The following is a 12,946-nucleotide window of genomic DNA, read 5'->3' on the forward strand; positions in this document are numbered from 1 at the left end:
TCATGCACAGAATACGTTTTATTTTATTGCATGTAGCAAACCGAAGCATAAGAAGTAACAGCATCCCCATTTTCACTGTAGTTAGAAATTGCTGTTACTGGCAATAAAATCTGGATTACCAGAAGGTGGGACAAGAGTTGTTCCTGCAGATGCTGCCACATTTAAGAATCGAATCAGGTGTAGCAAGAAGCATTGCAGCAAACAGATCAAGAGACTAACCGCTATATAGAAAAGCAATGCTAATTAGTAAAGCTGCTTAGCTCTTACATTTCATCTAATTTCTGTTCACAGAAGTCAGAAGGGAGACTGGCTTTCTTTTTTATTTTTTAAATACATATGTACTCATTATTTAGGCTATATATAAAGTAAAGGTACTGTGGTATTACTGTTCTTCTGAAAGACTGGCCTAAATATGTATGTAATTTTACTGAATACAGGCTTAACAATTTATGAAATTCCTCCTACAGAGATGCTGCTAGTTGACAGCTTTCTACTTTCTTCAGAAAAAGCGATTCTCAAGCTCTTTCTCACAAATTAGAACTCAGGAAGAAAAGAAACTCTAAAACAAGGTGAAAACTAGAGGACTTAACCTATATTTGAGGAAAAGATGGACAAGTAGACAAATCAACAAAAATATGCAACCTTCATTACTAGACAGTAAGATAAACCAAATTTTATATTAAAGTAAAAATATGAACCGTTGACTTAAATTATCGAACTCAAACTTACTATGCATAATATTAAAATTGATATTAGCCAAAGCTTCATCCTTATTAGTTGGCACCCATTAAATATGTTGATTTCCTGATACATAGTCTGTGTGTGTTACTTTTGCTAAACAGATGAATACTGTGTAAATGGATGTAAGCAGTTTTATAACTTAATATGTTTTAAAGTGATTTTTACTTTATTTCATCACCAGCCAGGCAGTGCCACTTTCTTATTTGCTACATTTTCTTTTTGCCCATTACCTTTGTTTTAGATGGAGACCAAAGTTCCATTTGAATTAAGAAAAACAGCATATTAACTTTATTTAATAAGTCATTTGAGCCGGATGCATGAAGTATAGCAAAATTCAAGGCTTATCAAAATACATTTTTTAAAAAGAAGCTTTTTTATGCAGCTGGTGAATTAAATAGTTTCCAGTCACCACAGCATTCTGCTTTGTGGAAGCAATGAGTCTGTACTTTTCAAGGATATTTTTTCTTTTTTCCAGTTTTAGTATGAAACTAACCTATTTTTAACGTCTAATGTCAAATTACTGAATGGTATAGCAAAGTAAATGGACTAGAGCGATTAATTTTTCTACAGGATGCTACAAATGGTATTTTCACTTCAATTACTCATGAAAAAAGCTTTGTGTCAAAATAATATTTTTTAGTATGATGCAATGTGCTAGTTCCTAACTAAAACTTAGGGTACTGCAGACTGAACCTGAAATTAAAAAAAAAAAAAAAAAAAAAAAAAAAAATCACTTTGAATAAATAGGTTAGCAATGTCAGCATTTGCTAGATATTGCTCTTCATTCATAAGAATAAAACATTCATATCAGGCATCTACCCATGTGGACAAAAATCAGTGATTTCAGGAGATTCATTTGCAAATAATTAATAGTTATACATATTTTAATTATGAGAAACAGAATGAAGTCAGGTGGCTGTCTACCTCAGAGTCCCTATACTAAAAGGCAGCTTCAAAAGCACTCTTTAATTAATCTGTATTCAAGAATTTATTTCTGCTATTAAAGGACAGGAGAACCAGCTTTATTTAAGCCCTGTTAAACTCTGATCAGGTAAACTCAATTGGATTATCTGGAAGTCCAGTTAGAAGGAGCTGCTCTGTGTAGATAAGATAATGGAGATTAAACAAGAGTAAGTACAGATTATTTCAGAGGATCTAGTATCACATCACTCTGCTGATACTGTCTGTAATACTCCCCATTCCTTTTTATTAACAACATTAACATTCTTGAGTTAAAAATACTTCACATATTCACATCTTCTACCAGTTTTGCACCTCAAAATGCTTAAATACATCTCCAAGATACATATATTATCAGTATTTTAGAGCTTACAAGATATATAGAGCATTAAAAAAAAAAAGTGACAGTGGGGACAGTGAGGTGACTTGCTCAAAATAATAAAGCAAGTCTGGACAAGAAAGAGCAAGAGCCCTGAATTTTCTTGCTGTGATAGCTGCCCAACTTCCATACAATATTATCCAGACACCCAAGAAACCAGGCTCCATCGCCCAGCTTCCCACGGCTACATACCCACCAGAGAAAATGTTTTGCCTACTTCCCCACCCCGAAATCTGTGACATTTAAGACAGCCTCATGGGAAATGTCCCCCATTACAGCAAGTACATTTGTCATTACACTATAAAGCTAGTGATGCTGTCAAACAAGAACAGCTCTCTTCTTGTTCCATGATGTATTTAGACAGGAATAATAATATATCTATCATCATACACATCAGGGTGATTATCTATAGGGACAGATAATTTTGTTCTGTTGCCTACGTAAGTAAGGAACACTTTTGGCAGCAGAGATCCCAGTTCACATCTTTTCTTAGTGAGACTATATTCTCTTGTTATTTTCTTGAAGATTTTGGTGTCAAAATAATTTTAATGATTCCTTCCCCCACGTCCAACCCTGCTGCGTATTAACATATTACACAATTTGTACCACACTGCCTATGGGCCATCGTAAACCAGCCCTCAAAACTGATCCCTGTTAAAAATAACCTCTCCAAAATAGACAAGAGAAGGAGTAAGGGTTACCAGGGTTATTTTTAACCTGGATCAGTTCAATGGTCTGATTTATGCTGGGGACCCAATGGAGGTTTTTTTTTGGTGCAAGTGAGGGTGGCACATCATGGTGTGGAGGAGAGGGAAGGGATGGCTGTGGGCAGAGAGGATGCTAAGATGGCTTTGAGGCTGAAGCCAGCATGTGGTAAAGCTCAGCCTCTAAGATACCACTCAGAAACCATAATAAAACTATTCAGTAGCACTGGTATTAGGAGATTCAAAATAACTACAATGGAGCAGTGTAATAAAAAATAAACCCGGACCACAAAACCTGCAGACAATCTCACCAACACCCTAAAAATGATCCCATCTCTTCTAGGCATGTGTTTTCCTAGATCTAGAGAGCCATAGATTGGGTGGATTCCCCAGTTATTTTGCATTTCAATAGCTAATATTCTGATTCTACTACTTTTTGAACACAATCTTTCTGAAGTTGTTACAGTGTTTTCAAGAGACATCTTCCTCAGTTGAGTCCAGATCAATTAAAAATAGGCAGTTGTAAACACTGTTCTGCTATTTTGAATATTTCATTAAAACCAGGGAATTATAAAGAGACTGTGACCCAAAATAAGTAGGTTTTATTTGGCAGCTTGGTTCAAATTGGTTGATCATGGAAACAGAAATGTTCACAGAACAAGAGCATTTCCTTTCCTCTTCGAAAAGTAAGAGCGAAAAGAAAGGGATGAGAAAAAGGCCACTATTCTACCTGGTACTAGTGATGGAGAAAATATCCTAACCACTGTCTGGTATGCAGAACAGAAATAAAAATATCACCTTTATAACCCAGCTAACCCAACACCACCCCATATTTGAAACAGATACACAGCTAGTCAGAATTATTGAAAATACTTACAAGGTTGATTTTTGACATTGAAAACATATACATGCAATTGTGTTGAGCTAAATGCATCAAAGGACAATAGTGATAAAAATGTCATTTGGAAGCCTCAACTACGAGTATAATTTAGTTTTATTTTCCATTTTAACTGATGGAATAGTTGTAAAAACAGCCAGAAATTTTGACTTGTGAGGTCTTTGGCCTTACACACCACATTGTCCCTGTAAAGCATGTATTAATCTGGTTACACGTGAAATTAAAGAGTAAAATTTATTCCTATAAAGTTTAGCTAGCGTGAAATAACTAAAAAAAGCACACACTCAGAAAAGAATTAGAGTATCAGAATACAGAAGTTGCTCTTTGAATCCTAGATAGGGAGAGCCAGACCCCTATACTATCATCACACTCTAAAGCTCCTACATTCTTCCTTTACTTTTTTCTGCCTTTCACATTACACTGAACCTTGCTGTTAGGAAACTTGAATTCCAGCTCCATCTGCACAACAGGTAATTATAAACACAGATTTTGGTGTGTACTTTAAATTTCATTTAAAATACTCCTTCATGTACAGAAGGATGAGGCTTCATGTTCTAAAGAAGATCTCCTGTAGTTGGAGAAGAAATGACACAATCCTAGCGCTAAACTCTGTATGTCTGTGCACTGCCTTCTGGAGAACTTGCTAAATTAATGTTTAGGAAAAGATGAATGGGAATTTAAAGGGAAGCAAAATGGCCTTGTATTTTAAAAAGACTATGGTGCTAAGTACTCACAGCCCTCAAAGAGTACATGAGTGTTCTTTCTCCCTACCTTCATGTTCTTCCTATGGCAGAGAAGAGCAGCAGCAAACACTATACTGAGGAAAGTATGTCTTCGTAACAGCTGAAATATGATTCCCATGAAGAAAATGGAAGAGACAGAAAGCAAGTTCTACAACTCAAAATAGACAGCATTATATACTGCTAACATTGCTAAAAACTCCCCTCCCTTCTGCATTAATACGCTATAAGGAAAAGGTTCAGCTGACAGTTTACGAAACTCTCCCACCAGAGTACTGAAGGAGAAAGTAGATAATCAAGATTGCCTTAGACATAAAGCATAACTAGCATAAGGCGACCCTTTCCACTTACAGAAAATTATTTTTTCTTCAAAGTACTTTTAATTAGTCTGTAACAAAGTCGAAATTATTTTTATAGAGCTACCCAAGGATTGTGCATTTTTGACACTATGCATTGAGAGCTGGCATCTAGGGACATTCTAGATCTTAACTTGATTTAAAATACGTACTTAAAGTGCAGGTTCAGTTTTTCAGGTACCAAAGGACTACAACCTACATTCACACAAACTCAGAACACGGATACGTATTAGCTTACATAATCACCAAGGGCAGCGGGAGCCAGCAATACTCCTTCAAAATTAGTGGCTAATATCCATTTTAAAACCTCAACCCTACAAACACTTACATCTGAAATAGTTAATCATGCCAATGAAACTAGCCACTAGTCAAAGTTATGCACACGCCTAAACCTCTGTAGACTCAGGGCTTAAAAATTTAATGCAATACCTTTGCTCAGAGAAGACAAACTAGTTTTATTGGAGCACTGTTATTTCTGAAGTTGTGTGTCATTCAACACATCAAAGACTCTTCACTGAACTTGAAATTATTTATGGACCTGGTAAGTATATTTCTATTGCTTTAGACATCAAGGGCTTGCTACCACGTATCCTACCAAAGATAATACATTTTTATATAAAAACCAGGTACTATTCAGTATGTAACACATACATACTTGGCTTATTCACTTACTACGACACAACTACGCCTTGCTTTCAGGGGGAAAAAAAAAAATAAAATCACTGCATTCCAATTGAATGGAAGAAAAAAAAAACAACTCTGAGATAGAAGAGACAAGGAAAATCAAGTATTTCAGTACAAGGTAGGTCACAGGAACTTGTTACAGCATTGTTATAGACCACAACCTGAACTATCACAAAACAATGGGCAGTAGGAGAGCTGTGGGCACGCAGCCAGGTCAAGAGCACGCAGAGCAGAGTAAGGAGCCACTGTCCTTTCTCTCGAATATTCTCCTAAAACTATTCTCAAAGCATGAATTTTTTGTCCCTCTAGCAGAAGAAGGGATTAAATATTCCTATGAATAACACTGACAAGTGTCAAAATTAAAGAGATGTCAAGTTGAAAATCTCAAAATCTCCAATTTATTTAAGATTCTTTAAGCTACAATGACTAACACAACATTTTATGTGCTATGGAAGAATCATACTTCCCCCTCTCCATCAACCTCCCTGTGCCTGCTGAACTTTGAACATTACTGGATTTGAAGATTACAATGATAATATTTCCAATTAATTCCTAATAGCACATGATTTCTGCCTTGTACACAAAGTATGTGGTTTTGTTTGTTTGTTTTTTTTTCTTTTAATAAAGGCAGATGGAAGGAGAGGAATTCCCAGAAGGGACAACAGTTGCAAAAGGTAACTGTCATTGCTTTCAGACTAGCTTGTTCAATACTGTTTATAAATCAGAGTTACGAAAACCTTGCTCTGGTGCAAACTATCCCACATCTTACTACTATTTGCACTTGAGCCTTCCTTTCAAGCACTTGGAACTGACTACTGCTGGAAACAAAATTCTAGTGTAAATGGATCATGATTTTGATATAACATCATAATTCCTACCCTCAGCCCTCTGAAACAGTGCACAGAGAGACAATACAAGCTTTGAAACACTCCTGTATTACTGCAAGTATAAGGTACTTCATGGTAATTAATATCTTCTCAGCGTTTAAGAGTTCAGTGTCTGCCAAATGTATTTTCATGGGCTTCTGCTACTAGTCTGCTTGAGATACAGTAGAAATAATCACAGCGAGTGGGCACAAAGTTATACCATCAAACAAATAATTACACTTTCTGCATTTACTCTGGGGTTGCTCACATTTTGAATGATTAACTAGGACTGGGAGGGCTGGGGCAAGGACGTAGTATGTGGAGCCTTTGCAGAGAGTCTGGCTGACACAGCTGTCAGAAAACACGTCTGAATCAGCAAGAAAACTCTTACTGTTCTTCCAAAAGAGAAAAACACAATATTGCTAAATGCCAGCTAATCATCAACCGACTGCCGTGCATAACTTCACTCCTTTTGGGCAGAGCAATTCCCAACAATATCCAAACATTACTGCCAGCGCTGCTCATCTTAACTGTAGCTGATTATTTTGGTAGAGCACAAGAGAGTAGACAAGGGTCTCTGTGTTCATAAAGGATCAGCCTGAATATTCTAGCTCCATTGCTATATACTTTATTTGATCAACACTGACCAAAGACACCTACTGTAGTAATTCCCAAAAGAGCACCTCACTGGTTTTTGTAAATATTTACTACAGTGCAGTGAAACATAATCATTTGCAAAAAAGCATGACTGTAAACTCAAATTATTTACTTACCGGTGGGAAATCAAAGTCTATCTGGTTGGCTAAATTTAAGATGTAGTCAATTCGAAACTGGTTCTCTGGATTGGCTAGTTCAACTGGAGGTGCCAAATTGCCCATTGCTGTCACTATTGTCTGCAAAGAAAAGAAAAATATTGCAGAGAGTGTCTAAATATCTAACTTTGGTTAAAAACAATAGCTCCTAAGTTTACCTCTATAGCTTCTTTAATATTGTTTTTAATATCCTGAATTTTCATTTTCTTCTCCCTGTAATAAAAAAATACATTATTAAATTGTAAGCCATAAAAGCAAATACCTTTTTGAAACAAAACATAAACTTAAAAACTATTCTATCAAAACTATATTTCCACTATTGACTAAAGCGCTCCCAGTCATTGAATACTTTTGTAGATAAACTTGATTAACAAAATCAAACAAATTTTAATTCATTTGAATGCAAAATACTAGACATATGTGGAAGTTATTAGAAGAGCACAAACTGGAAACAGAGGAAAAAAAATGTGTAAGTTATTAAAAGTAGAAACAAATGAAAGGAGATCAAAGAACCTCAAAGTACAAAAAAATTAAAACACAAAAATGATGTCACAGCAGAAAAAGCTAGAGCAGAGAACTCAACCTGACCAAGACATTCAAACTAACAGTTCAGACATAAAATCTAAAATAAATAATAAAGGACTAATGCAAATATGTAAAATTACCTTTTAACTACAAGCAGAAGAGTAAGCTAAAAAAACCCACTTGGAATGCTTTATATGAGCACTATCATTTGGGATTAACTGCAGCCAAATTAAAAAGCATCAGGCTCAAGCAAGCTAGAGTGTAAATTCCTGCCTCTACTATATTTGTATTGTATTTTATGTCAACTCTGACAATAATTATTCTCAATGCTAAATAGTGCAATCAAATAAAATGCACGATCAAACAGTTGGTATAACCAGGAATTAGCATCCTGAAGGCATTAATAGCATTGAGTCTGTAAACTGTAACTTAATTTTAATGCGCTATAACAAAATTTTTACATTATTAATTTCTTGCTATACACAGCATAAAATGACTACTTTGAGGTTAACCAAGTTAGCCATGCATTTACTAAAAAAAAACCGACCTAAATTGTCTAAAGTGACCTTTTAATCTTCATTAAATTGTTTTTACAGAACGCTTTCATTATCTGAATATTTATACCAACTATTTTTAATTTTCTTCATTTTGAAAACTAACATTTTCCAGCACAGTATCCCAGAAACTTGAAGCTACCAACAGTATGTTTTCTTTTTTACCCTTTAAAAGGTATTGCTCACACTTCCAGTTTACAGACCACAGCTTGAAAACCTCATTTTACTGAGTTAATTAAGTACTCATATTGCAAATGCCTTTTATCACTTTTTCCTTTCTATAATCATTCACAACCAACCACCAAAACGAAACTGAAAGCATATTCACCAATCAAGAATGCAGAAGAACAGCAGGAAAAAAAAAAGTACGGTTTAAATAACAAGGCAGACGCAGACGTCCAAGAGTGGTGGGAATTTTCGTTATCAATGAAAGATTGATGCAACTTTTGCAAAAGACAGGGTGAAGGAAAACACTCCCGTGCCAGCCGCGTGTTACGCTGCCTTTTCGATACAGGCGCGGAGGATCTTACTATACATTCTACGGCCGTGAAGGCACGACTGCAATGCAAGTGCTGCTCTTACAGATGGAAAGCAAACAGCAGCACCAAATCACCTCATTCGGGCTGACTTAGCTGTGCAGAGAACACGTCTGAATCGGCAGCGCAACTCTACCAAACAGAAACACGATTATCTCTGAACATCAGCTCCTCCTCACTGACCACCGCGTATATTATCAAAACTATGGGGCAGGGCGAGGGAGGTCGGTGAAGCTCGATGCAGAAAGAAAATGAAATGATCAATAATCAGATGGGAATTTTTGGTTTCCCTAGGCTTCTTGATCTACCTACAGACCACCTTATTCCTGAAGGCTACCAATTTTTCTTGCTTTAGGGATTTGGCACTGCTGATGGGAAGGTGGCATTAAGCCAGGAAAGGCCAAAAGCACTGAACTAAGGAAAATAAATAAGACAGGAAAAAGAGAGGAAAAACTGAGGCCTTTTCACCCTCTTCCTTCCCATCTTCAATGCTTTCTATTGCCCCAGGTCTTAAACTCTCCATTCCACAAGCCAAGACGTATGGAAGGTGTTCAAATACTGTATTTTTCAGTTAGTGCACATATGGTTGCAAAAACATCAGCTAATTTCTGTTTTTTTAAAATGATGTTCCTTTACTAAAAAAATGTAAATAATGGTATGAAAGCAGGAAATGTTTATCAATGACAGCGTAAGCAATTTGTCTGGCTTGATTTTGTCTCCAATTTTCAACTGGGCCTTGAACTTAATCAACATGTACCCAGATTCTGCCCTGTTGAGATCAAAAGGGCAACTGATACGCTACAAGTTAAGCAAGGTATCAGTATTTTTAAAGGATTAAGCAAAGAAATAACATTCAGTCATTTTGATTTGTTTTGGAACATCATTAGAAAGACAGAAGTTTAGAAAGTCTTGGGTTTTGTTGGTGTTTTTTTTGGTTTTGTTTTTATTTTAGCAAACTGTAGTTACATTCTCTCCCCTGGAACACTTGCAGATAACTGTCTCAAAGCATCAGCTAAATGCACATTTACCCAATTCTTCCATACCATACAATAAAATACATTTTTTTTTTACTATAGGTTTTGGTCAAACTTTCACATTCACACCTCTTCACCGATCCTCACGCCACTAGCAGCACTGCAAAGTGATTATGAATACGGAGTGATGTAAAACTCCAGCAATTAACAAACTGCTTGATAACCATCATCATCTTTACAACAAGAATACTCATAGTTCCTATTTCTGGTTTTGTTGCCATGGCCCTATAGCATGCCCAGTAAACAAGGAATCTTATTACACAGCAATGAATGTATCATGTCATTTTGTGTTTTGTAATGTTTACTAAGCATAAATCTTCCATGACAATGAGATACTTTATTCTTCTGGAAATCAACATGTTCATGAATCAGCTACCCAACAGCTCACATACAACTGTAACTTCTCTTCAAAATAAGAAAGGTGAAACTCATTTCATTTCAGGGACTAATGAAGTGCAGTAAATAAAACCTAAGCCCACCTCTGCCGTCCCTTCACTCTGCCAGAATTGTTTTTGAGAAATCCCAGCCAGGTTGCACCTCAAATTTCCAAAAGTAATTGAACTTTATTTTCCCCAACCACGAAGACTGAATATTCAACTTAGAAACAGATTCTTAACTTTTTTCTTTTTTATTCCCAGGTGCTGGCACGACGGCCAAAACTGCAAAAGAAAGCTGGGCTCCCAAAATGTTTTCCTCTGGAACAGAGCGAGTAGATTGGGAATGGCACCATGCTATCCCGGCTAACGAACGACTGATGGCTCCGCGGGCCTGTTCTGTATCTTTAGATGCCATGGGTTAATAAGGTCATATTTTTAATCTTGTTTAAAACTTTTTTTTAGGCTGTGTAGGGAAGGCCAAACAAAGCATTAAACTCTATTAGTTGAGGATTATAAGAAAAATCTCAAATCCTGCTGTTTTCAGTATTTAAATGGGCCAAAGCAAAGCTGCACATAGCTTTCAGGAAAACTAATAAAGTCTATTTTAGGCACTATAAAAAGAGATGACATTTTAATTCAAATAACATGAAATTAGAATGACATAAAAGGTCAGGAAAATCAAATATTCCTTGAAAACAAACCTAATCAGTATTTAGTAAAGAACAACTCCACCTGTGGCTGAGTTTTACTATAAAAATTGCAACATTTTTACTCAGACTTTATCAAATCTTATCCAATAAACACATTACCAAACAGATTATCAGAAAACAAACTAATTTAATTTTAATGTTCATTTCTGGTTTACCTTCCAGACAATATGAATAACCGTTACTTGGAACTTAGAAAAAATATTTAAAATTTTAAAAGAACATTCCAGAGGACCAAGGATTCAGCTCGCCCAGTACAAACATCTCACAGGTAGAAAAGTTAAAAAAAATGTGGTGCCGAAATGAATGTCAAAACAAAACATGTTAAAGAACTTAAAAAAAAAAAAAAAAAAAAAAAAGGGAAGCAAAGAAAAAAAGTAATAAATCAATAATTCCTGCGACCTCTTTATGCCATTAATCTAAATTTCCGAAAGCAAAGAAGTCTGAATTTCTTGGTCACTACTGACAGGTAAAGAACCTGTATGCTTTGTTGCAAAGTTCTGTTCAACAGGCAGAGTTTGGACAAGATTGAAGAGAAAAATACAAAGAACTACCTAGTTTTAAATCAGAATGTAGTCTATCACTTCTTTTTCCCAGCAAAAAATAGATTTTATGAACGGAAATGAAGTTATATGTTTCTTCAAATTCTACAAACCCACGATAAGATATCTAGAAAAAAATCTGAAACGTGCACAGTGCAAAGCAACAACAATAATATTTTTCTTTTCCTTTAGAAGGAAAGATAGCCATGATAATACAGCACTATCATTTTAATATATATCAATTATCTAAGCTAGTGGGGAAACCCTCCCCACATCTCCCCCAAATCCCCTGATTATACAGGAAACTCCACACTTTAAATGTAGGAATATTTTAGGAACCAAACATTAGACGTGTTATGAAGAACACTGCAAAGAGGTGAATTTAATGCTGTGGGATGCAACAGTTGAGTGAAAGTAAAAAGACTTTGATCAGATAATATGGAACAGAAAAAGGCTTTTAATGAGGGTAAATTATGATTGCCAATTAATCCCACTATGAACATGGCCTAAAAAAGGAACATACCCTGGAACATGAATATTTACAACGTGAATACAAAATACTGGAACATTCTTTGCATATTGTGGACATAAACGCTAGCTTTCATTTTTGCAAAATGTAATTTTCTTTCTCACTTTGTCTTTTAACACATGATTTCCTATGTGCAGCCTTAGCATAATAAATAATGCCACATAATGGTTTGCAATTTAATAGTGTGTATACATTATTTCACCACAAGTGAGCCTGTCTAGAATCCTCAAGGGTACGTAACAGCACGGGCAGAGTATGCCATGCGACACAAGGACACCTACTTAAAATGACTGGCTTTGTATTATATAATAATCCCCCCAAACCATGTTAAAATGTTCTTTATTAATTATGTTCCCAATTTTTTGTCCTTCTCAGGATGCTGTTGCAAATAATAAAAAAGCTGAAAGTTTCTCTTAAACTTGTATTGCAAAATGTACACGCCTGAAGAGTATATATAGACCATTTTAACAGAGCATGTTAAAATGTAATCACGTACTGTTAATACAGAGCATTAGCCTTTGTCTTACAAGACTGTAAACAGCCTGGCTTCTGCCACCTTCAGTGATCGGTATAATGCATAAATTACCTTTATTTCTGAAGCACTGTCAAACTTCGCTCACTCCTGAACTTGCTGACATAACAACTCTATCTAGTGAAAAGCTTCCCTTGCCCATGCAAAGCACTGCCAGGTAAGTGAATCAATTTGCAAGTATAAGAGCCAGAACAAAAATCTTACAAAACAACTAAATTCCCTCTGGCTTTTTATAGGAGAAAACGACATTGTTGTGTTTCAACACAGGTGCATCTGGCTTCGCTTTCAAGTATTACCAACAAACATGAACTGCACAGGGAAGCAGCCATGGGCTGTCCCCTTTCTGCTCACCTCCAAAAGCCCATCGCAATTACACATTGAAAGCAAATGAAACGTTAATATATCAGTTTCATTTTAAAACAGAATTTGGTTCTCTGACAGGCAGTCATGCACTTCACAGGCACGTGGGC

General features: G+C 35.8%; 1 protein-coding gene across 3 annotated transcripts in view; it reads right to left on the bottom strand.

Moving 5' to 3' along the window:
* Window positions 1-12,946, bottom strand: part of GNAS (GNAS complex locus) — a 153,506-nt gene that overhangs the window by 54,052 nt on the left and 86,508 nt on the right. For all 3 annotated transcript variants that reach the window (XR_011049568.1, XM_068416453.1, XM_068416454.1), the window contains exons 3-4: window positions 7,299-7,353; window positions 7,102-7,221 (exon numbers count right to left, since the gene is read on the bottom strand). Coding sequence is in view for 2 of the 3 variants with exons in the window: in XM_068416453.1 (XP_068272554.1) it covers window positions 7,102-7,221; window positions 7,299-7,353 (175 nt within the window). In the remaining variant the exon portion in view is untranslated. The remainder of the gene's footprint in view (window positions 1-7,101; window positions 7,222-7,298; window positions 7,354-12,946) is intronic.

Source organism: Nyctibius grandis, chromosome 19 (assembly GCF_013368605.1).
Source record: "Nyctibius grandis isolate bNycGra1 chromosome 19, bNycGra1.pri, whole genome shotgun sequence".
NCBI lineage: Eukaryota > Metazoa > Chordata > Aves > Nyctibiiformes > Nyctibiidae > Nyctibius > Nyctibius grandis.